Genomic DNA, 26,370 nt, shown 5'->3' with positions numbered 1-26,370 from the left:
TACTGCCAAATATATTGACCCCTAGCCAGTCAGTTTAAGTGAGTGAGTGAGCTGGGTTTAACGCCGCTTTCAAAAGTATTCCAGTTATATCACGGCGTGTCAGTTTTATGTGGGAGGAAAGCCCGAAGTGAAGCAGGTCTTAGATGTTTACCATTTCGGTGAAACCCACGAGCACGAGTATGGTGCTGACAAACCTAGAAACATAATCGGGGCGAACCAGGATTCGAACCCACAATCATAGGTTTCTGGCGTGCCCAAGGGACGCAACTCTGCACAGCGAATCGCGGCGCCTTAGACGACTGGACCACCCGTGCCCCCTAGTAAGTTTTAGCATCTGTTGGGGACGGTGGGGGGGGGGGGGGGGGGGGGGGGGGGGGGGGGTAGCCTAGGGTAGACTGAAACAAGTCACTAAGCTGGACAACCAATCCATTTTATCCGACTTTTACGACACGTATATGTTACTGGGGACCAATTCTATCCTACAATACCCACGGCGAAGCTATCGTTAACATAAGCAAGACAAATATACAGTTCACTAAGAGACTACTATTTACATTTCAGGTCTGTTCGTCAAATATACTTGAAATCCTGCAAAAGGATCTCTTCTACGAAAAAACGTGTTGTTTGTTTGTTGTCGTTTAACGCCGCACTCAGCAATATGGAGCTATATGACGGCGGTCGGTTAATAATCGAGTCTGGACCAGACAATCCAGTGATTGACATCATGAGCATCGATCCACGCAACTAGGATACGATGACATGCATCATCCGAGTCAGTGAGCCTGACCACCCGATCCCGTTAGTCGCGTCTTACGACAAACATAGTCGCCTTTTACAGAGAGCATGAGTTGCTGAAGATCTATTCTGTCCCGGATCTTCGAGTGTAATGTATTGTAATAATACTGATAACAATAAATATTTCAAAAATAAAATTCATAATAAGGAAAAAATCTTTGCCAAACCAAAGAATATAAACCGAGTATATTTCAAGATAAATCTCATTGAACAGATATGGAATTGAACGTTCGGGCATAAACACTGATAGATTTTTAATATGTTATTCACAAAATGGTCGAATTTAAGCTTCCACGGGGGTTTGAAATGTTGACCAAGATAGGATTGTCATCCACAGATTTGTACCTACCCTTCCATACTTCGCCAAAACACCCAGCGCCAAGTTTGGCAGCCATCTTGACCGCATTTCGGGCCACTTCTAGGTCCCGGAAGTGTACAATCGGTCGGGTCCTAGGACACGCTTTTGTTAGCACTGCGCACAGCCCATCTGCATTCTCTGGCAATAATGCATTGACACATTCCAAAAATATGTTCTCTCAAAATGAAAAACAAGGCCAGAAAACCCTTTTTTCTCATAACGAACATGTCCGTCTGGAGACATAGGAATAAAAACGTTTTTTTTTCTAAATGAATATTGAAATCTGGAAATGAAATCACCAGTTCAATGAATAACCAACACTTCCATAAGCTGGAGTGAGTGAGTGAGTGAGTTGGGTTTAACTCCGCTTTCAACAGTGTTATAGTTATATCGCGGCGTGTCAGCTTAATGTGGGAGGAAAGCCCGAAGTGATGCGATCTCAGCCGTTTACCATTTCGGTGAAACCTACGAGCACGGGTATGGTGCTGACAAACCTAGAAACATAATCGGGGCGAATCGGGATTCGAACTCACAATCATAGGATTCTGGCGTGCCCAAGAGACGCAACTCTGCACGGCGAATTGCGGCGCCTTAGACGATTGGGCCACCCCTGCCCCCTCCATAGGCTGGAGCTCAATCCAGTAACATCAGATCGTTTACTCCAATAATTGTGTCAACACAGACCTGACACTGCCAAACCAATGCCAATCTTTGAATCATTCAGATATGACAAAACCATAGTTTTACTTACTTTTATAGTGGTCTATAAGTTCAATTACATCAGGAAATGTTCTCTTTGTGTTGATGTAAACGCCTCCGTTATCCAACTTCCGCATACGGTAGTGTTTGACGCTCGGGACGTTGTCTCGCACCGACAACACATGGGAGGACTTGTCTGCAACAAACAGAAGACTGGGTATGTAAGAGCAGGATCGTGTATGGAACCGTATTAGTGCCACATTCTAAAAATAAATGTCTTCTACGTAGATGAAAGTTTTTAGAATATGGCACTAATACACTTCCGTACTGATGGTAACCGTGGGATTCCCAGCTTAAAACAGATCCCCGGTATCATGATTGTCGTAAGTGGCGAATACATGAATCGAATAATATGTAAGAGCAGGAAACATATCTCCATAGTAACGCTGCACCATGTATGGAAGCGTATTAGGGCCACATTCTAAAAATAAATATCTTCTACGTAGATGATAGTTTTTAGAATATGGCACTTATACACTTCTATACTGATGGTAACCGTGGGGGTCACCGCTTAAAACAGAACCACGGTATCATGATTGTCGTAAGTGGCGACTACATGAATCGAATGGTCAGCTGCGGTGACTTGTTTCTGATTGTGTGCCATTATACCAAAACGGAGTGCTCGTAATATCAATCACTGGTTTTTTAAGTCCAGGCTCGATTTTTTGCTAGCCGCCGTCATGTATGTTTCTGAGTGCAGCCTTAGGCAAGCAACACACTGTGAAGACAAGAGTTATACACTGTTGGGGGGGGGGGGGGGGAGAAGGTGACGAAGTGAGTTCCAATTCGCCGATTAAAATAGGGTACGGCCTATTTTGGGAATCAAACATAAGGAGAGATTAATCAATCCTTTAACCACTGAGGTCCCTGACATCTTCATCATCCTTATTTGATATTCCACCTTGGTGAGTGAGTGAGTGAGTGAGTATGGTTTTACGCCCAATTTAGCAATATTCCAGCAATATCACGTCGGGGGCTTCACACATTGTACCCATGTCCAATCGAACCCGGCGTGACGAGCGAACGCTTTAACCGAAAACAGCAGAATCACCATTCTAGTGACCTTGACAGAGACTTTGACCTTCATTATTAGTTGCAAGTATTTCAAGAACATCAAAAAGGTTATCTAGCACATAAAGCAAACATGATAACCCCGGACAGAGTTCTATGGAACAACTAAAAATGTTACTCAATGAATGTAGGTCACCGTGACCTTCCACTGTATCATCACATTGTCATCACTTGTTTTAAAAAACTATTATGCTAATACAAAATATACATGCATAAGACTTTTAAAAAAGCATCATAGCGAAACAACATTGATCTTGAAACTTACTTGATCTTACAGGTACGAAATACCATTGACCTACAGTAAATATTTCTCAAGTTCGGAGGTCAACACTCCTTTCAGGCTATGGCCTTCATGATGACTTTGACACTTGACATTTCAATATGTCAAAACACATTCACAGTGCTCTTGAGGGGATACACATAATATCCCGTGCTTCAAAATGAAAGTACGGCACCGGTCAAATTCAGGCAAACCCTTAAAACGTTCCTTCCCCATTTACATTGGTATGCTTAATTACGCAATACTTTCACTGTCCAAACCAAGGACAGACCTTTCACTGCTTTGTAAGGACATAGGATTTTAGAAGGTGAATTAACAAGCTGAAATGTATCAGTAAGGCAGGATCCCTTATTTTTCAATGCTGGTGCGTCATGCCAAGTTCAAGATAACGCGTTGGGGAGGGACAAGTGACTCTCCTCACCTGTAGACTCTCTGACCAGGAAAGTGCCAAGTTTGTTGCCAGGAAGCAGCAGCATCTTGTCGGCCTCTTTACGGTCACAATTATACCACCAGCTGTGGAAACAGAGAGCGCCCTATATGTGAACATATGGTCACAACCCATGTAATACATACCATTTGAATATCTGTTTACCAATACGTTCTTGCATGTTCCCAAACGTTAGATGAATGTAACAGCCTCTATACAAAAGTCACATTTAACCCAGTACCATAACCCAGCAAGCATTATTAATATAAAAGGACAAAACATTTCCATTTTCATAAGAAATCTGTGCTGAAAAGAGATCCACTGTACGATTCCGACAGTGTCATCAGCATGTGTTTATGAATCAAATCGTGATGATGCCAGGCGTATGAAAGACAATCCCGAAGTTCTACATCTTCCGGAAGCAAGCGAGTTAACTGACTATAAAAGTCCAATATCCAACCTTGCCGAACTAGGCTGGTATTATGGAGTTACAATTTGGCTGGATTAACGAGTCTGTGCATTGTCCAATCAAAATCACGTGAAATCGATGAAACAACGAAAGGGCGTAATTCTAGGATATATATCACAGCAATAAGGGGTGTGTCATGAACAAGTGACAGTTCTATATTTACAAATAAATAAATTATATATTAATTTGGACGTTATATAGGAACTGGTCATTTATTGTAGGGAGGGGGTCATGTTATGTGTATGGGGAGCGGGCATAAAAACATGTCACCACAAAAAGGGCTGTATAATGAGATATGGACCCCCTCGCCACCTAGAATAAATAACCAGTCCCTAAATGAATGATGGGTACAACTTACTCTTGTGCTTGTGGGGACTCGTCGTCCTTACACACGTAGTTTCTGGGGATGTACCCCTTCCGTCGGGTCAGTGCGTTGGTTGCTACCCACCAGTCACTGTTCTCTTGGCTGAAGTACAGAGATCACCACACAGTTAACTACACGTATCTATGTACATATCCAATCTCTACTTCAACAGACCGCCTCCGTGGTCTAGTGGTAGAGCGTCCGCCCGGAGAGCGGAAGGTACGGGGTTCGATCCCCGGGCGCGTCATACAAAAAGACTTTAAAAGATGGTACTTGTTGTTACCCTGTCTGGCGCTCGGCATTAAGGGGCTATACCAGGCTATACCTGAGTGGGGTATTCATGTTAAACTGCGGCATGGTATCTCAGTGGGCTAGCACTATAAATCGGCATCAATCCGGACTAGTACAAGCAGCCCCCCCCCCCCCCCCCCACACACACACACACACACGTGCATGCACGTCGCTATATAAGTGCAATAATCTTGGACGCGACGTTAAACCCAATTTCACCTCACCTCAACTACTTCAACATATTTTTTTATATGTGGTCTTCGACAAACATTACTTGTCGAAAGAAGCGACTAACGGGATCAGGTGTCAAGCTCGCTGACTCAACATACCATCGTATCCAGTTCCTTAGACTGATGCTCATGCTGTCAATCACTGGATTGACCATTTTTAACAGATCGCCGTAATATAGCTGGAATATTGCTAAGGGCGTCGTTTAAAAACAAATAAATAACCACTTTAAGTGCACGCATCGGGTTGAGTGAGTTGGTAACGAGTGAGTGAGTGATTTGGGGTTTAGGCGCTTTTAACTTTATATCAGTTATTTCATGATATTTATGCCTGTCTTAGACGATCACCACTTTGGTGAAATTCGCGATCAAGGGAATTGTGCTGACAAACCAAGAACAATTATCAGGGAACAGCAGGGTCGAACACAACATCAGCGGATCGTGGAGCTGGCTAAGGGGAGTAAATTACCGTGCTTCACATCACTAGCCAACCATTGGTACAGATTTGGTGGAGATCTTGATGTGGTTTAACATGTATTCTGTAGTCAGATGTATCTCATATTTACATCAATGGAACACAGTGGTACAGATTTGGTTGAGATCTTGATGTGGTTTTACATGTATTCTGTAGTCAGCTGTATCTCACGTTTATATCACCAGCACACAGTGATACAGATTTGGTGGAGATCTTGATGTGGTTCCACATGTACTGTGTTGTCAACTGTATCTCATATTAACATCAATGGTACACAGTGATACAGATCTGGTGGAGATCTTGATGTGGTTCTACATGTATTCTGTAGTCAGCTGTATCTCATATTTACATCAATGGTACACAGTGATACAGATCTGGTGGAGATCTTGATGTGGTTTCACATGTACTGTGTTGTCAGCTGTATCTCATGCTGAAATGTTCAACTGAACCTAAACATCATTCACATTTCCTTTAAACATTCTTGGGAATCAGGAAAAAGTCCAATCATGTTTGTCTGGAATAATTGTCCCTTGTTTATGTATGATATCTGGCAATAAACCAGGAACCCCTGAACAGACATATTGAAGAATGACCTTTAATACTTCAGCATTTGGTAAGTCATCATGACACAATGCCTTCCTTCGTCAACTTCAAGACGGCCCCCTTTCTAAATCAGCATGACAACATACCTTCCCTCGTCAACTTCAAGACGGCCCCCCTTTCTTAATCATCATGACATCATACCTTCCCTCGTCTACTTCAAGACGGTATCCCTTTCTAAATCTTCATGACAACATACCTTCCCTCGTCAACCTCAAGACGGCCCCCTTTCTAAATCACCCTGACAACATACCCTCCCTCGTCAACTTCAAGACGGCCCCCTTTCTAAATCAGCATGACAACATACCTTCACTCGTCAACTTCAAGACGGCCCCCTTTCTAAATCATCATGACAACATACCTTCCCTCGTCAACTTCAAGACGGCCCCCTTTCTAAATCATCATGACAACATACCCTCCCTCGTCAACTTCAAGACGGCCCCCTTTCTAAATCAGCATGACAACATACCTTCCCTCGTCAACTTCAAGACGGCCCCCTTTCTAAATCACCATGGCAACATACCTTCCCTCGTCAACTTCAAGACGGACCCCTTTCTAAATCACTATGACAACATACCCTCCCTCGTCAACTTCAAGACGGCCCCCTTTCTAAATCACCATGACAACATACCTTCCCTCGTCAACTTCAAGACGGCCCCCTTTCTAAATCACCATGACAACATACCTTCCCTCGTCAACTTCAAGATGGTCCCCTTTCTAAATCAGCATGACAACATACCTTCCCTCGTCAACTTCAAGACGGCCCCCTTTCTAAGTCAGCATGACAACATAACCTCCCTCGTCAACTTCAAGACGGCCCCCTTTCTCAATCATCATGACAACATACCCTCCCTCGTCAACTCCAAGACGATCCCCTTTCTAAATCATCATGACAACATACCTTCCCTCGTCAACTTCAAGACGGCCCCCTTTCTAAATCACTATGACAACATACCCTCCCTCGTAAACTTCAAGACGGCCCCCTTTCTAAATCAGCATGACAACATACCCTCCCTCGTCTACTTCAAGACGGCCCCCTTTCTAGATCAGCATGACAACATACCTTCCCTCGTCAACTTCAAGACGGCCCCCTTTCTAAATCACCATGACAACATACCTTCCCTCGTCAACTTCAAGACGATCCCCTTTCTAAATCAGCATGACAACATACCCTCCCTCGTCTACTTCAAGACGGCCCCCTTTCTAAATCATCATGACAACATACCTTCCCTCGTCTACTTCAAGACGGCCCCCTTTCTAAATCACCATGACAACATACCCTCCCTCGTCAACTTCAAGAAGGCCCCTTTCTAAATCATCATGACAACATACCCTCCCTCGTCAACTTCAAGACGATCCCCTTTCTAAATCAGCATGACAACATACCTTCCCTCGTCAACTTCAAGACGATCCCCTTTCTAAATCATCATGACAACATACCTTCCCTCGTCAACTTCAAGACGATCCCCCTTTTTGAAGGATAGGTCATCATCATTTACAGCCTCAAAATCATACATGGCCAGGAACTTGATGACCTCTGCAAAACATATGGGATGCACCAAAGTTAAATTTAAAGTCAACACTTTTAAAAGCATTGAACCATTTTTATTTTTTTTGGAGAAACATACATTGCATAAAAAGATAAAATTCCACTTTTCTGAAAGGTTGGAGCTGCTGGAAAATTCCTCGACAAAATGGGAAATAATCCTTCTTGTCACACAGTCTTGTGGATATGTTTTGGACACCCTGAATCGTTATGCATAGATCTAAATATGAAATAGATGAGGCGGTTTCACTGATCGCTTGTATTACTAGTCCATGTGGATAAACACGCTCCTATTCTAATAATATTCTAATGCTATTCAAAAATATTTTCAAAGCTGACATTTTTTACAAATACTAAGCAGGTTCAGCATGTGTAATAATTTTACGAAAAGAGTCAATGGTTTCCATGAAGAAAACACCACTGAATGTATATATACGTCTTACGTTGAACTGGCGGCAGCGGTGGCAGGCTCCGCTTCTTGGTGGACAGACTGGCATCGTTGTAACTTGTAGAGGGCTGTGTGGTCGGGTCAAACGTACCGGCATTCAGCTGGCTGATGGAGGGAGGGAGCTTGGGGATATCCTCATTCCTCGATACACATTTACCCATCTCGGTGAAGGGAGGCTAGCGGCACCTGAAGCAGTCGAATGTCAGCATTGTTCTCTGATGGACAAAACGAGACACGTAGCACTACGTACCTGGGTCCCGATCCACAGAGCACTACGATATTCGTAAGCCGATGTTAAAACACATCTGTGACGTCATTCTATTGTTTGAACGCTCCATTATTTTTCAGGAATGGAAGTTGTTTGTCAACTATAAATTATCTTAAACCAGTATTTGAATTTATTTGGAATTTCACTTGGAAATGACGGAACTATTTTTACATTTATTGACAAGTGAATAATTTCATTTTTTTCCGAAAATAAGTGTCGCCAGTGGGGTTCGAACCCGGATCGTTTGATGTTAGATCGTCTAATTGTCAAACTCAGCTACGGCGGCACATGAATGTATGGTGTGAAATTAACTATTGAATATTTTCATAACTTTGCATAATGTTTAAAACCTCAAAATAATATGTATATAATTTGTGTTAGAGCAGGTTACCTACAACACTGTTCATATTTACAGCAATTAGATAAACCTTTCACGAGAAAAAACAAATCAGATAATATATACTGAACCGCAAAAGAAACGTCACCCCAAGAAACATTGCACGAAAAGTTGTCATTTAAATATCTGGGTAATTTTTGTGAAAGTTTCTCAAATTTAACATTACCTTTTCCGGAAAAATGAAATTTGATGAGAAAAAAACAAAGCAGATGACAATAAAACGCATCACGGCAACGGCCATGGTAACCCGATGCACGTGAGTTCCGTGCAAATTGAAATGCACATGCGTTCTCCCCTTTCTTGCCCTATAAAAATCCACCCAGATCGGATAACATTCATTCGTTATTGAATTGCTACCACATGCCAAAATTGACAAGAAATCAGCGACACCAAGCCCTTGAACGATTGCAAGCTGAACAAACCGCCCGGCAAGTAGCCAATGCATTTCAAATCGACGTAAGGACCATATACAGGCTCCAGCAACGGTAGTAGAACACAAACACTACTGATGACCGACCACGTAGTGGAAGACCAAGGGTCACCACCTGACGTCAAGATCGTCAGATAGTGCAACAGTATCTTCAAGATCGCTTTGTTTCTGCTGCGGAAACTGCTCGACAGACCATGGGGACACACCAGCGACACATTAGTGCGGACACCGTGCGTCGACAATTGACGAGCAGACACCTCCATTGTCACAGGCCACACCGAGGACCCATTCTGACACCACATAATCGCCGGGATCGTCTTCAGTAGGCAACACAGCACCAGCATTGGCGCCACCTGCAGCGGAGAAGAGTCCTCTTCTCAGACGAGAGCCGTTACTATATCTCAACAGCAGATGGCAGAGAGAGAGTCTGACGCCGCCGCGGGGAACGTTATGCGGATGCTTGTGTTGTTGAGAGAGACTCATGGGGTGGTCCGAGCATCATGGTGTGGTGTGGAATTGAGCTTGCCCTGTGGTCTTCCAGAACATCGGTCTAGGGAGAGGCAATGGTGTCACAGCAGCTCGGTACATTGATCAAGTCTTGAGACTACACGCCATACCTCATTTGGCACGTCGCCGCAACCACGATTTTCAGCATGATTTCGCCTTGTCCACACTGCCAGAGAAACAAGAGACTTCCTCCAGCAGAAAAGCATCAGAACCATGCAGTGGCCTGTCCTCAGTCCTGAATTTAAATCCCATTGAGCACCTGTGGGACGAGATTCAAAGACGGCTGAATAACGTCCGACCAAGGTCGACAACTGCAGCTGAACTGCGTCAGGCGTTCCTCAGAGTGTGGGCTCAAGCGCCAGTGGCCTTCATCAACCGCCTCATCCATTCAGTTGCAGTCATCAAGGCACATGGCGGACACAGGAGATACTAATATGGGATGCCATTTTCTCAGAGACTGGTGTTGTGTTTCACGTTAAAGAACATTTGACACTTTAATTTCAACCTTGATGATCGGTTTTGCCAAGTTTCATCTTTTTAATATGTCTCAAAGTATGTTTACAGTGTTTGGACAAATAAGGTTTCTCATATCTATCCATGGTGACGTTTCTTTTGCGGTTCAGTATATATATATATCCTTGTTCGGGGCTCTATATTTCCTATTATTCCCGTCAGCATGTATTAACAATGTGCAGGCAATTGATAAATACTAGTTTAGGACCCAACGAAATTATGAAGAGCCGTGTACCATGCATTGAAAAATCGCGACGGAGCTTGGCGCACGCGCAACAGCGGCAGAGAAGCTGGAATGGAGAGTTACTCGGACATTCCCCTCTACATTAGCTATATAGTAACCCGGGGGGGGGGGGGGGGGGGGGGGGGCACGGGTGGCCCAGTCATCTAATGTGCCGCGATTTGCTGTGCAGAGTTGCGTCGCCAGAAACCTATGATTGTGGGTTCGAATCCCGGTTCGCCCGGATTATGGTTCTAGGTTTGGTTCGCCCGGATTATGGTTCTAGGTTTGTCAGCACCATACCCGTGCTCGTGGGTTTCACCGAAGTGGTAAACGTCTCAGACCTGCATCACTTCAGGCTTTCCTCCCACATTGAGCTGACACGCCGTGACATAACTGGAATACTGTTCAAAGCGGCTTTAAACCCAACGCACTCACTATATAGTTACGATAGGTCGAACGTTACGAAAACTTTGTGGATCGGTACCCTGGACGTTCTTAAAGCGGCGCCGGCAAAAAATGAAAGCGACAAAAAATATATAATCATATTAATAAATCTATGTTATACCATTTCGACCATTATAAGCATATGTGTATGAATCATTATCAGTTATTTTGATTTCTCTGTTTGTTGCTATGTTTCTAGGTTTGTCAGCACGTGCTCGTGGGTTTCACCGAAGTGGTAAACGTCTCAGACCTGCATCACTTCGGGCTTTCCTCCCACATTAAGCTGATACGCCGCGATATAACTGGAATACTGTTAAAAGCGGCGTTAAACCAAACTCACTCACTCACCCTCAGTTTGTTGCCTAACGCCGCACTCAATCCAGTGATTGACATCATGAGCATCGATCCACGCAATTGGGATACGATGACATGCATTAACCAAGTCAGCGAGCCTGACCACCGGATCCTATTTACGACAAGCATGGGTTGTTGAAGACCATTTCTAACCCGGAATTAATCAGTGATGATACGAGGTGCTTCCGAAAAGTTGGGCAAAACCTGCCCCACCTGTGGCACATTTCACAAACACATGAAAAGGCAAGTCAAATGTTCACCTGGAGAAAACACGGGAAAATACGGTACAAGTAAAAAATATGGAAGTGATCGGACATCATTCTGGTCAAAGTTTAACAACATGTCCTCCACATGTATAGTACCATAAAAGGCTTGGAAAGAAATCCTTGTATGTTGCAACGCTGATCAAGCACCTTTTGAACAAGAGTCGTATTACGCTGATAAATTCTTCAAAGAAAGAGCATGTATCACATGCAGTATACAGTATTTCAAGAGATATATACAGTATACCACATGCGGTAATATACAATGTACCGCGGGCAGTGTGCGCTGGGCAGTAGCGCACATTTCCTCCCCCTCTCCCTCAAGCAAACCCCTCGTGGGGGAGTGACCAGGTCACAGGTCAGGCGTGCACTGGACAGCTGTTTCACTGGGGGCTAGTGAGGGATGCGGGAGGCCGGCCATACATACTCTTGAAATTGTGGGACTGCAACTTCATGCTGTTGGCTTATAAGGCCAAGAGTAAGATCACCAAGACGACCACTGCACGTGAGGCATGTGGGTTGTGGACGAGATACTACATAGCATAGCTGTATTACCTTATAAAGAATAGTAATGAAAGTTAGAAAGAGATATATCCATCAAGACCTGCGCGAGCTGGCAATTGAGATCTGGGAGCTGAACACGAAACAGCTAGTGAAGCTCCCATGCACAATAAAACGTTGTGGACCCGCAGACGGAGTTGTGTTGTATATTGAAGAAGTATCCCCTAGAACAACATACATTTTCTACGGCGGATACATGCTTGATTTTCCCTTGAAAGTTGTGAAATGTTGACATCAAAGGCTGGAGCTACTGGACATAAAGGGAAACTTGACTGTTCGAAAGCCACCCCTCGTAGCATGCAGTACCCTCTTGTCACTCTGGTCCTTATGCATAGCTTCAAATATCAGTGAGTGACTATGGTTTTACGCCGCTTTTAGCAATTTTCCAGCAATATCACGGCGGGGGACACCAGAAATGGGCTTCACACATTGTACCCATGTCGGGAATCGAACCCGGGTCTTCGGCGTGACGAGCGAACGCTTTAACCACTAGGCTACCCGACCGCCCCGCTTCAAATATCAAAAAGATAAGGTAGTTTGGCTGGTCTCTTTCAGTTCTGGATCAGGTTGCTAAATCAGTGGAAGGGATTTGGCTATTTGACATTATTGAATGATATGTGATCATCCATATACCTGAAGCTTTAGTTAAACATCTTGGCAAAATTCTATTTTTTTTAATGTTTTGATTGTGATAATCCGAGCAGAAAATCCTATTGATGTGCATAAAGAAACATATCAGCAAGGGGGGAGGGGGATCGGGTGGGGGTGAAGAGGGGGGCGGGGGGAGGGATTACAATTTGTGACCGAGGGGGTGCCTACTTGACTTGATGTTCTATTTCTAAATTTCATAAAGATGTTATTTATAATGAAGTCCAGCATTTCACCAATTGTCTTCAACCTTTAAAGATGAAGGTACGCCATATGGTCATCGCGTTTAGTGGCTGATGTAGCATGGGTCAGGAATGATGTATTTTCTTTAGTTTGTCGTGTGGAATGGTGGTGAAAAAACTTGAAAAGATTGACTATAATTCTTAATACAATCAAGGAAAGTTTCCTTTATATTCAAATAACGTATTTGAGAATCAAAGGTGGAATTAATATCATATGGAGTCAGGTGGGGCAGGATACGCTGAGTGTTTCGCTAACACCTAGTACCATGACTATTTGATAGTGATTCATAAACAGTTGCTTATGACATAGTCGGACTCTGTTTTGGAGCGAAGATTTCTGATGATTGAAAACAATCTCTCCTGTGTACTTGTGCCCTTTGCCTTCAACATGCCAATTCATATTCATGGTAAGAAGGCAATATTGCTTCCTTTTGAAACATTTAAGAACCATAAAAGAACTGCTTAAACGAGATATGTTATTGTTTTTGTATTAAATTGAAATGCAGAGAATTCTCAAACATTAGGTTAGCACTCGGAAATTTGTGTGTAAATTTTGAGAACATTTTGAGCAAGGAAAACAGGCTTTGCAGTGCAAGAAAACAATGTAACTTCTGTGATCTCTTATTATTACAAATACAACAAACAGCTGTTATCAACCACAAAATGTTAATGCTATGTAAAGTCATAACACTGAAGTAAACAATTCTTAATGTCTTTGCATAATGAAAAATAAAAGAAAATAGATTTTACAATATAATTTGATAACAGAGAAATATGTATGACACAAAACCATTCAAAACACAAAAGTTGTCTAGGAATTGTAAATTCTGTTTTTCATGCTTATTTCTGAAATTTGGAGCAAATTGGAAAAAAATGGCGGCCATATTGAAAATGGCGGCCAAAATGACATTTAGCTGGACATGTGGGATGTCCATCATGTGATTTCATGTAGTTTGGACATCAGGCTATCTGAAAAACACAATGGAAATTTGTCCCTCCATTTGGTAGCCAAACATAAAAATCAGGGGTCTGGCTCATGGACTTTTAAGAGTGTGTTCACATAAGCCAATAAATGTCCATGCAATTGCGGCGCCGAAGATAATTTAGCAGTCCTTGCCCCTGCATAAAAAGGATCAAAGTTTAACATCTCAAATTGAAATAGATGGCCTTACTTGCCCAAGTAAACATGCAGCCATTATAAAGCTATGTTCATAATCATACCACATACAATATCTAACATCTCAAGTTGAAATAGATGGCCTTACTTGCCCAAGTAAACATGGAGCCATTATATAGCTATGTTCATAATCATACCACATACAATATCTAACATCTCAAGTTGGAATAGATGGCCTTACTTGCCCAAGTAAACATGCAGCGATTATACAGCTATGTTCATAATCATACCACATACAATATCTAAAATCTCAAGTTGGAATAGATGGCCTTACTTGCCCAAGTAAACATGCAGCGATTATATAGCTATGTTCATAATCATACCACATACAATATCTAAAATCTCAAGTTGGAGTGATGGCCTTACTTGCCCAGGTAAACATGCAGCCATTATATAGCTATGTTCATAATCATACCACATACAATATCTAAAATCTCAAGTTGGAATAGATGGCCTTACTTGCCCAGGTAAACATGCAACCATTATATAGCTATGTTCATAATCATACCACAGACTAGCGATTATATAGCTATGTTCATTTTCAAACTACATGCACAATTTAACATCTCAAGTTGGAATAGAGGCCTTACTAGCTCAAGTCTACATGCAGTGATTATATTGCCATGTTCATGATTAAACTACATACAAAATGCAATTTATAAATGAGTTGAACACTTACAAAACAAACCACATTTCTAATTGAGAAACAGCCAAGCAGGATGGCGTTTTAATGCATATTTTGGTCAAAACAAAAGACAAGGTTTTCCTTTCAAACTGATACATATCTACAACAGGGAATGAAAATATACCAGACGTGTCGAGAACGGAAGTACAAATATTTAAAGTATAAAATAGTAAACTTTAAAAATATGTGGGGGTCCACATTCAACGCGATAAAACGACAGAACACCTTAATTTTTTTAATGAAATTTTCAGATATATGTTGCTGAAAGATCACAGTATGATGATTACGGTCATCAATAATTCATATATTTTCAGAAATTACTATTAACTACATCAAAGTGATCGCAAAGTTAGGACACAGTTGCAACGAATCTGGTTAGCGACAATACGCACGTTTTACTGATGAAACCTGTTCCTGTTCCACAAAGCAATGGCAAGTGTTCTGTATGTTCTAAAGTTCTTAGCATGAAATTACCAAACTATGGATGCTTTACAGTGCTAGATACTCTGGTGTGGAATTCTACTAAATCATGATAGAAAATGGCTCAAGTCTTCAGATATTATGCGTAAGTAACATTGCTGCGAGAAACGTGAGTTTAGATGTGGTTAAGATCGCCTTAGGCCTTGGCGAACATCTATCTCAAATAATGAACATTAAGAGATTGTGAATTTATAATTTACACCTTCCTATGCAATACGCAGGGCCTGAATTCGCAGGGTCTGAATACGCAGGGCTGAATACGCAGGGTCTGAATACGCAGGGCCTGAATATGCAGGGTCTGAATACGCATGGCCTGAATACGCAGGGGTTGAATACGCAGGGTCTTAATAAGCAGGGCCTGAATATGCAGGGGCTGAATACGCAGGGGCTGAATACGCAGGGGCTGAATTCGCAGGGCCTGAATACCCACGGTCTGAATACGCACGGTCTGAATACGCAGGGCCTGAATGCGCAGAGAAACCAAGGTTGGTGAGCAATTTAGTATAACTGATATCCATTTCCTGGTTACGAGTATTTACACATCAGGAATAAGATTATCTCAGCACAGAAACAAGACACTGTTCGGCTCAGAAGGCGCCTATAATGATAATACACGCGGATTATGATCACTACAGTGTCATGTCGAGCTGCTGTGTACGAACACAAGTGTCTGATCGAAAGACATACCTGTAGTCTCAATCAGCATGTGTGATCCGTCCCGAGCCAAGCTGCGTATATCCAACTATTCATGTCAGAGGAAAAAATGGACACCTTGTGCATTTAAAACAGGAGCAATATACATCCGCGTTGTCAATATCACTGTCATTGAGTTGCTAGCTCGGTAACATGTGACTTAACGTGTTGACAATATCACTGTCATTGAGTTGCTAGCTCGGTAACATGTGACTTAACGTGTTGACTATATCTTTGTCATTGAGTTGCTAGCTCGGTCACATGTGACATAACGTTTTGACTATATCTTTGTTATTGAGTTGCTAGCTCGGTCACATGTGACATAACGTTTTGACTATATCACTGTCATTGAGTTGCTAGCTCGGTCACATGTGACTTAACGTGTTGACTATATCACTGTCATTGAGTTGCTAGCTCGGTCACATGTGACTTAACGTGTTGACAATATCACTGTTATTTTCTTGCTAGCTCGGTCACGTGCCAAAAACGTGCTGACAAAATCACTGTTATTGAGTTGCTAGCTCGGTCACATATGATATAATGTGTCGACTATATCACAGTCATTGAGTTGCTAGCTCGGTCACATGTGAAACAACGTGTTGACTATATCATTGTTATTGAGTTGCTACCTTGGTCACATGTGACATAACTTGTTGACTATATCACTGTTATTGAGTTGATAGCTCGGTCACATATTTCATCATGTGTTGACTATATCACTGTTATTGAGATGATAGCTCGGTCACATGTGACATAATGTGTTGACTATATCATTGTTATTTTGTTGCTACCTCGGTCACATGTGACATAACTTGTTGACTATATTACTGTTATTGAGTTGCTAGCTCGGTCACGTCTGACATAACGTGCTGACAAAATCACTGTTATTGAGTTGCAAGCTTGGTCACATATTTCATAACGTGTTGACTATATCATTGTTATTGAGTTGCTAGCTCTGTCACATGTGACATAATGTGTTGACTATATCACTGTCATTGAGTTGCTAGCTGGGTCACATGTGACATAATGTGTTGACTATATCAATTTTAATTGAGTTGCTAGCTCGGTCACATGTGTCATAACGTGTTGACTATATCAATTTTAATTGAGTTGCTAGCTCGGTCACATGTGTCATAACGTGTTGACTATATCAATTTTAATTGAGTTGCTAGCTCGGTCACATGTGACATAATGTGTTGACTATATCAATTTTAATTGAGTTGCTAGCTCGGTCACATGTGTCATAACGTGTTGACTATATCAATTTTAATTGAGTTGCTAGCTCGGTCACATGTGACATAATGTGTTGACTATATCAATTTTAATTGAGTTGCTAGCTCGGTCACATGTGTCATAACGTGTTGACTATATCAATTTTAATTGAGTTGCTAGCTCGGTCACATGTGTCATAACGTGTTGACTATATCAATTTTAATTGAGTTGCTAGCTCGGTCACATGTGACATAATGTGTTGACTATATCACTGTCATTGAGTTGCTAGCTCGGTCACATATTTCATCATGTGTTGACTATATCACTGTCATTGAGTTGCTAGCTCGGTCACATGTGACATAACATGTTGACTATATCAATTTTAATTGAGTTGCTAGCTCGGTCACATGTGACATAATGTGTTGACTATATCACTGTCATTGAGTTACTAGCTCGGTCACATGTGTCATAACGTGTTGACTATATCAATTTTAATTGAGTTGCTAGCTCGGTCACATGTGACATAATGTGTTGACTATATCAATTTTAATTGAGTTGCTAGCTCGGTCACATGTGTCATAACGTGTTGACTATATCAATTTTAATTGAGTTGCTAGCTCGGTCACATGTGACATAATGTGTTGACTATATCAATTTTAATTGAGTTGCTAGCTCGGTCACATGTGTCATAACGTGTTGACTATATCAATTTTAATTGAGTTGCTAGCTCGGTCACATGTGACATAATGTGTTGACTATATCAATTTTAATTGAGTTGCTAGCTCGGTCACATATGTCATAACGTGTTGACTATATCAATTTTAATTGAGTTGCTAGCTCGGTCACATGTGTCATAACGTGTTGACTATATCAATTTTAATTGAGTTGCTAGCTCGGTCACATGTGACATAATGTGTTGACTATATCACTGTCATTGAGTTGCTAGCTCGGTCACATATTTCATCATGTGTTGACTATATCAATTTTAATTGAGTTGCTAGCTCGGTCACATGTGACATAACGTGTTGACTATATCAATTTTAATTGAGTTGCTAGCTCGGTCACATGTGACATAATGTGTTGACTATATCACTGTCATTGAGTTACTAGCTCGGTCACATGTGTCATAACGTGTTGACTATATCTTTGTCATTGAGTTGCTAGCTCGGTCACATGTGACATAATGTGTTGACTATATCTTTGTCATTGAGTTGCTAGCTCGGTCACATGTGACTTAACGTGTTGACTGTATCACTGTCATTGAGTTGCTAGCTCGGTCACATGTGTCATAACGTGTTGACTATATCTTTGTCATTGAGTTGCTAGCTCGGTCACATGTGACATAACGTGTTGACTATATCTTTGTCATTGAGTTGCTAGTGCGGTCACGTGTGACATAGGATCACTGTTACTTTGTTGCCAGCTCGATCACATGTGACATAATGTGTTGACTATGTCGCTATTGTATTACTTACGAATGTCAGGATCACCACACAGAAGGCGTAGGTGTGACTCTCTTCATGAAGCCAGTTTTTATTGTCGGACGCTGTGTCGTTTCCGTCATTTTCTGAGTACGGCGTAAACCCTTGATGATAAAATCGTACACAAAGTATATCTACTTCCTTGTCTTAATGGCATTGATCCTGTGTGGCACATGCAGACTAAACACGTGATGGCCAACATATCTAATTGTATATGCGTCAAAGCGGCAAACTGCCACACTGCCTGCACACACGCTGACTCGGAGTCCAGGAAACTAGTGAATCTCATGAATAATCCACGGTGACGTTATCTGCATGAAAGGCCTTGGCTGGGAATACTAACATTGACGGTAGTACAGTAACACTGACATAGTTGACAACTGTTGCCTGTTTCTATGCACTGTAGAGTTGTGCTCTGACATAGCCGTGGGTTGTGTTACATGTGCTGTTTTACAGGAACGTAGATCAGGGAAGTCAATTTCCTGACGAATCGTTTGTTTGTTTGTTTGTTTTTTGTTTTTTTGTTGTTGTTTTTTTTGTTGTTGTTTTTTTGTTGTTTAACGGCACACTCAGCAATATTCCAGCTATATGACGGCGGTCTGTAAATAATCGAGTCTGGACCAGGCAATCCAGTGATTGACATCATGAGTATCGATCCACGCAATTGGGATGGATGACATGCATCAACCAAGTCAGCGAGCCTGACCACCCGATCCTGACAGAAACAGGCAACAGTTGTCAACTTTGTCAGATAGAGAACAATCGCTAAAATAACTATAACGGATATTATTTTTCAGGCTAAAAGCTAGGGTTTGATATAACAGAGTCGTATGGTTTTACGGCGCCTTTAGCAATATTCCTGCAATATCACGGCGGGGGACACCAGAAATGGACTTCACACATTGTACCCTTGTCGGGAATCGAACCAGGGTCTTCGGCGTGACGAGGGAAAGCTTTAACCACTAGGCCACCCCACCGCCCCCTTAATTCAAAAGGATATAAAGTAGCAACATATTACTGGTTATGCCTTTGCACAAGAAGAAAGACACAACGACCATTCTTTAAGGCAGAAGTTTAGATATGCTAATATCTCTAAAAAGGAGCAGTCAGAACAATGTCGAGAAACAGTCGTTACTAGATAGAGAAGAGAAACAGAGTCATTACATAGGGTAAAGAAACATTACCATATAGGATTGAGAAACAGAATCATTACTATATAGGGTAGAGTAACAGAATCATTACTATATAGGGTAGATATAGGGTAGAGAAAAAGAGTCATTACTATATAGGGTAGATATAGGATAGAGAAACAGAATCTTTACTATATAGGGTAGAGTAACAGAATCATTACTATATAGGGTAGATATAGGGTAGAGAAAAAGAGTCATTACTATATAGGGTAGATATAGGATAGAGAAACAGAATCTTTACTATATAGGGTAGAGTAACAGAATCTTTACTATATAGGGTAGAGTAACAGAATCATTACTATATAGGGTAGATATAGGGTAGAGAAAAAGAGTCATTACTATATAGGGTAGATATAGGATAGAGAAACAGAATCTTTACTATATAGGGTAGAGTAACAGAATCTTTACTATATAGGGTAGAGTAACAGAATCATTACTATATAGGGTAGATATAGGGTAGAGAAAAAGAGTCATTACTATATAGGGTAGATATAGGATAGAGAAACAGAATCTTTACTATATAGGGTAGAGTAACAGAATCATTACTATATAGGGTAGATATAGGGTAGAGAAAAAGAGTCATTACTATATAGGGTAGATATAGGATAGAGAAAGAGAATCTTTACTATATAGGGTAGAGTAACAGAATCTTTACTATATAGGGTAGAGTAACAGAATCATTACTATATAGGGTAGATATAGGGTAGAGAAAAAGAGTCATTACTATATAGGGTAGATATAGGATAGAGAAACAGAATCTTTACTATATAGGGTAGAGTAACAGAATCATTACTATATAGGGTAGATATAGGGTAGAGAAAAAGAGTCATTACTATATAGGGTAGATATAGGATAGAGAAAGAGAATCTTTACTATATAGGGTAGAGTAACAGAATCTTTACTATATAGGGTAGAGTAACAGAATCATTACTATATAGGGTAGATATAGGGTAGAGAAAAAGAGTCATTACTATATAGGGTAGATATAGGATAGAGAAACAGAATCTTTACTATATAGGGTAGAGTAACAGAATCATTACTATATAGGGTAGATATAGGGTAGAGAAAAAGAGTCATTACTATATAGGGTAGATATAGGATAGAGAAACAGAATCTTTACTATATAGGGTAGAGTAACAGAATCTTTACTATATAGGGTAGAGTAACAGAATCATTACTATATAGGGTAGATATAGGGTAGAGAAAAAGAGTCATTACTATATAGGGTAGATATAGGATAGAGAAACAGAATCTTTACTATATAGGGTAGAGTAACAGAATCATTACTATATAGGGTAGATATAGGGTAGAGAAAAAGAGTCATTACTATATAGGGTAGATATAGGATAGAGAAACAGAATCTTTACTATATAGGGTAGAGTAACAGAATCTTTACTATATAGGGTAGAGTAACAGAATCATTACTATATAGGGTAGATATAGGGTAGAGAAAAAGAGTCATTACTATATAGGGTAGATATAGGATAGAGAAACAGAATCTTTACTATATAGGGTAGAGTAACAGAATCTTTACTATATAGGGTAGAGTAACAGAATCATTACTATATAGGGTAGATATAGGGTAGAGAAAAAGAGTCATTACTATATAGGGTAGATATAGGATAGAGAAAGAGAATCTTTACTATATAGGGTAGAGTAACAGAATCTTTACTATATAGGGTAGAGTAACAGAATCATTACTATATAGGGTAGATATAGGGTAGAGAAAAAGAGTCATTACTATATAGGGTAGATATAGGATAGAGAAACAGAATCTTTACTATATAGGGTAGAGTAACAGAATCATTACTATATAGGGTAGATATAGGGTAGAGAAAAAGAGTCATTACTATATAGGGTAGATATAGGATAGAGAAAGAGAATCTTTACTATATAGGGTAGAGTAACAGAATCTTTACTATATAGGGTAGAGTAACAGAATCATTACTATATAGGGTAGATATAGGGTAGAGAAAAAGAGTCATTACTATATAGGGTAGATATAGGATAGAGAAACAGAATCTTTACTATATAGGGTAGAGTAACAGAATCATTACTATATAGGGTAGATATAGGGTAGAGAAAAAGAGTCATTACTATATAGGGTAGATATAGGATAGAGAAAGAGAATCTTTACTATATAGGGTAGAGTAACAGAATCTTTACTATATAGGGTAGAGTAACAGAATCATTACTATATAGGGTAGATATAGGGTAGAGAAAAAGAGTCATTACTATATAGGGTAGATATAGGATAGAGAAACAGAATCTTTACTATATAGGGTAGAGTAACAGAATCTTTACTATATAGGGTAGATATAGGGTAGAGAAAAAGAGTCATTACTATATAGGGTAGATATAGGATAGAGAAAGAGAATCTTTACTATATAGGGTAGAGTAACAGAATCTTTACTATATAGGGTAGAGTAACAGAATCATTACTATATAGGGTAGATATAGGGTAGAGAAAAAGAGTCATTACTATATAGGGTAGATATAGGATAGAGAAACAGAATCTTTACTATATAGGGTAGAGTAACAGAATCATTACTATATAGGGTAGATATAGGGTAGAGAAAAAGAGTCATTACTATATAGGGTAGATATAGGATAGAGAAAGAGAATCTTTACTATATAGGGTAGAGAAACAGAATCATTACTATATAGGGTAGAGAGTGAGTGAGTGAGTTGGGTTTAACGCCGCTTTTAACAGTATTCCAGTTATATCATGGCGTGTCAGCTTAATGTGGGAGGAAAGCCCGAAGTGATGCAGATCTCAGACGTTTACCACTTCGGTGAAACCCATGAGCACGGGTATGGTGCTGACAAACCTAGAAACATAATCGGGGCGAACCGGGATTCGAGCCCACAATCATAGGTTTCTGGCGTGGCCAAGGGGCGCAACACTGCACAGCGAATAGCGGCGCCTTAGACGACTGGGCCACATGTGCCCCCTATAGGGTAGAGAAACAGAGTCTTTAGTAAATAGAGTAGAAAAACAGAGTCATTAGCATATAGGATAGATTAACATAATCATTACTATATAGGGTAGAGAAACAGTCGTCATTACTATAAAGGGTTGAGAAACAGAGTTATTACATAGGGTAGAGAAACAGAATCATTAATACATAGAGTAGAGAAACAGAATCATTACTACATAGGGTAGAGAAACAGAATCATTACTACATAGGGTAGAGAAACAGAGTCATTACTACATAGGGTCGAGAAACAGAATCATTACTATATAGGGTAGAGAAACAGAATCATTACTACATAGGGTAGAGAAACAGAATCATTACTACATAGGGTTGAGAAACAGAGTTATTACATAGGGTAGAGAAACAGAATCATTACTACATAGGGTAGAGAAACAGAGTCATTACTACATAGGGTAGAGAAACAAAATCATTACTACATAGGGTAGAGAAACAGAGTCATTACTACATAGGGTAGAGAAACAGAGTCATTACTACATAGGGTAGAGAAACAGAATCATTACTATATAGGGTAGAGAAACAGTCATTACTACATAGGGTAGAGAAACAGAGTCATTACTACATAGGGTAGAGAAACAGAATCATTACTATATAGGGTAGAGAAACAGTCATTACTACATAGGGTAGAGAAACAGAATCATTACTATATAGGGTAGAGAAACAGTCATTACTATATAGGGTAGAGAAACAGAATCATTACTATATAGGGTAGAGAAACAGAATCATTACTACATAGGGTAGAGAAACAGAATCATTACTATATAGGGTAGAGAAACAGTCATTACTACATAGGGTAGAGAAACAGAATCATTACTATATAGGGTAGAGAAACAGAGTCATTACTATATAGGGTAGAGAAACAGAATCATTACTACATAGAGTAGAGAAACAGAGTCATTACTACATAGAGTAGAGAAACAGAATCATTAGTAAATAGAGTAGAGAAACAGTCATTACTACATAGAGTAGAGAAACAGAATCATTAGTAAATAGAGTAGAGAAACAGTCATTACTTCATAGAGTAGAGAAACAGAATCATTAGTAAATAGAGTAGAGAAACAGTCATTACTACATAAAGTAGAGAAACAGAGTCATTACTATATAGGGTAGAGAAACAGAATCATTAGTAAATAGAGTAGAGAAACAGTCATTACTATATAGGGTAGAGAAACAGTCATTACTACATAAAGTAGAGAAACAGAGTCATTACTACATAGGGTAGAGAAACAGAATCATTACTACATAGGGTAGAGAAACAGAATCATTACTATATAGGGTAGAGAAACAGTCATTACTACATAGGGTAGAGAAACAGAATCATTACTATATAGGGTAGAGAAACAGAATCATTACTACATAAAGTAGAGAAACAGAGTCATTAGTATATAGGATAGAGTAACAGAATCATTACTATATATGGTAGATATAGGCTAGAGAAATAGAGTCATTACTGTTTTGGGAAGAGAAACTGTATAAAGATATTATTCATAAAAATAAATAATGGAAACATACAATAAAAAAACCATAATACATAGAAAGTTTCTGTACATATTACATTTATAAAAACAAACGTATTTGAACAAATTGTTGTTATACCACGTGATATTATCCATACAAAAATAATTTTTAGATGCATTCCTGCGTATTGTTGTAGCGTTCTATATTTACACCTTTATATTTTGTGGCAAGTAGATCGTTATACTGGACGACCTTTATCGCCAATTCCTACTACTGATAACGCCTAATCTCCTAATCCTTTCATTACACAATATCCAATATCAAACATGGCTACAGTAAACTGTGGTTTTTCTCCGAATGGCAAAGTGAAGGGACCCCTCAACACACTTTTTGTTTGTTTGTTTGTTTGTTTGTTTGTTGTTTAACGCCGCACTCAGCAATATTCCAGATATATGACGGCGGTCTGTAAATAATCGAGTCTGGACCAGACAATCCAGTGATCGACATCATGAGCATCGATCCACGCAATTGGGATCGATGACATGCATCAACCAAGTCAGCGAGCCTGACCACCCGATCCCGTTAGTCGCCTCTTACGACAAGCACAGTTGCCTTTTCCGGCAAGCATGGGTTGCTGAAGACCTATTCTACCCCGGATCTTCACGGGTTCTCAACACACTGCAGGGGATTAACAGTTACTGTGGTAATACAAGCACAGGGGTCAAGCCAAAGGTGGCGGCAACTTCGGGAGACCCAGAGGGGGTCAAACACAACAATAACAGGGGATGTCATAACTCACAAAATCTAAAGTCACGTAGCTCATGACACAATGTGTCTGCTGTCCACATGACATAAATCAAATGTCACTGATCACCTACCCTAAGTCAAGAAGCTGTCGAAGGGGCATTGATGACTTTATCCATCAACACAAACTCCCGAGACACCGCCTACACCGCTACATCCTAGGCAAACTGAGGGAGAAATACTTCCCTGTTAGGGAACACACGCCAAGTCTATCCTGTACTGATAACGAGCGTGGCCTATTTCTGAACTTTTAAGTCTAAAATCATATTCATGAAATCACATGTTCTATTGGATATGATCTCTACGGGCATGTCAGATAGCGTTATTATTTCTTTTATCGTGATAGGAAGGTTAATATCCTCCTTCTAACGTAACAATGGCCGACAAAGAGATTGACGTCATTTCACAAGAATATTTTTCCTGGTTCAATTGAAGGCATTGTTTAGTTTTATACCAAATGGGCATGGGCGTTCTGTGTGATGTGTTATATATGGAATAGCGTATGGGACATTTTCGTGTTCTCGTATTCTCGCACTTTGGGCATATATACCTTGTTTCCGAGCTCTAGATCGTGACGACACGTGAACGTCGGAACGCGAGAATGTCCCTTACAGTATTCTATAGTTAGACAAACGTATTGATGGAGCTGAAGGTCCCCATTGTAACGCTGATGCGGTAAATGTGTTTCATTGTATTGTAAAGCGGAAGGTCGTCACTTCAATTCTATTCTTAAAGTTAAGTTGTATTGTACAGCTGAAAGTGATAAAATTAAAATATATCGTGAGTGAGTGAGTGAGACTGAGTGGGTGAGTGAGTGAGTGAGTGAGACTGAGTGGGTGAGTGAGTGAGTGAGTGAGACTGAGTGGGTGAGTGAGTGAGTGAGTGAGACTGAGTGGGTGAGTGAGTGAGTGAGTGAGTGAGTGAGTGCGTGCGTGCGTGAATGAATGGGTGAGTGAGTGAGTGAGTGAGTGAGCGAGCGAGCGAGTGAGTGAGTGTGTGAGTGAGTGAGTGAGTGACTGAGTGCGTGCGTGCGTGCGTGAATGAGTGAGAGTGAGAGTGAGTGAGTGAGTGAGTGAGTGAGTGAGTGAGTGAGTGAATGAGTGAGTGAGTGAGTGAGTGAGTGAGTGACTGAGTGAGTGACTGAGTGTGAGTGAGTGAGTGAGTGAGTGAGTGAGTGAGTGCGTGCGTGCGTGCGTGAATGAGTGAGAGTGAGAGTGAGAGTGGGTGAGTGAGT

At 40.6% G+C, this 26,370-nt stretch overlaps 1 protein-coding gene across 2 annotated transcripts in view; it reads right to left on the bottom strand.

The window, feature by feature from the left end:
- The window catches only part of LOC124114469 (tyrosine-protein kinase SRK2-like), a 35,626-nt gene extending 10,276 nt beyond the window's left edge, over positions 1-25,350 (bottom strand). Inside the window, exons 1-7 of one of the 2 annotated variants that reach the window (XM_046475038.2) lie at positions 25,211-25,350; positions 8,106-8,296; positions 7,557-7,653; positions 4,518-4,625; positions 3,685-3,776; positions 1,905-2,048; positions 1,145-1,291 (exon numbers count right to left, since the gene is read on the bottom strand). In XM_046475038.2, the coding sequence (XP_046330994.2) occupies positions 1,145-1,291; positions 1,905-2,048; positions 3,685-3,776; positions 4,518-4,625; positions 7,557-7,653; positions 8,106-8,271 (754 nt within the window). In that variant the 5' untranslated portion in view covers positions 8,272-8,296; positions 25,211-25,350. Of the gene's footprint in view, positions 1-1,144; positions 1,292-1,904; positions 2,049-3,684; positions 3,777-4,517; positions 4,626-7,556; positions 7,654-8,105; positions 8,297-15,989; positions 16,187-25,210 lie in introns of those variants that run through there. The other variant, XM_046475039.2, reaches the window with a different exon arrangement.
- Between the last annotated feature and the right edge of the window lie 1,020 nt (positions 25,351-26,370).

The sequence above is a fragment of the Haliotis rufescens genome, unplaced genomic scaffold (genome assembly GCF_023055435.1).
Source record: "Haliotis rufescens isolate VD_foot unplaced genomic scaffold, xgHalRufe1.0.p SCAF_2, whole genome shotgun sequence".
In the NCBI taxonomy this organism is placed as follows: Eukaryota; Metazoa; Mollusca; class Gastropoda; order Lepetellida; family Haliotidae; genus Haliotis; species Haliotis rufescens.
Note: the sequence above shows the minus strand (reverse complement) of the source record. Positions and strands in the feature narration are given on the sequence as shown.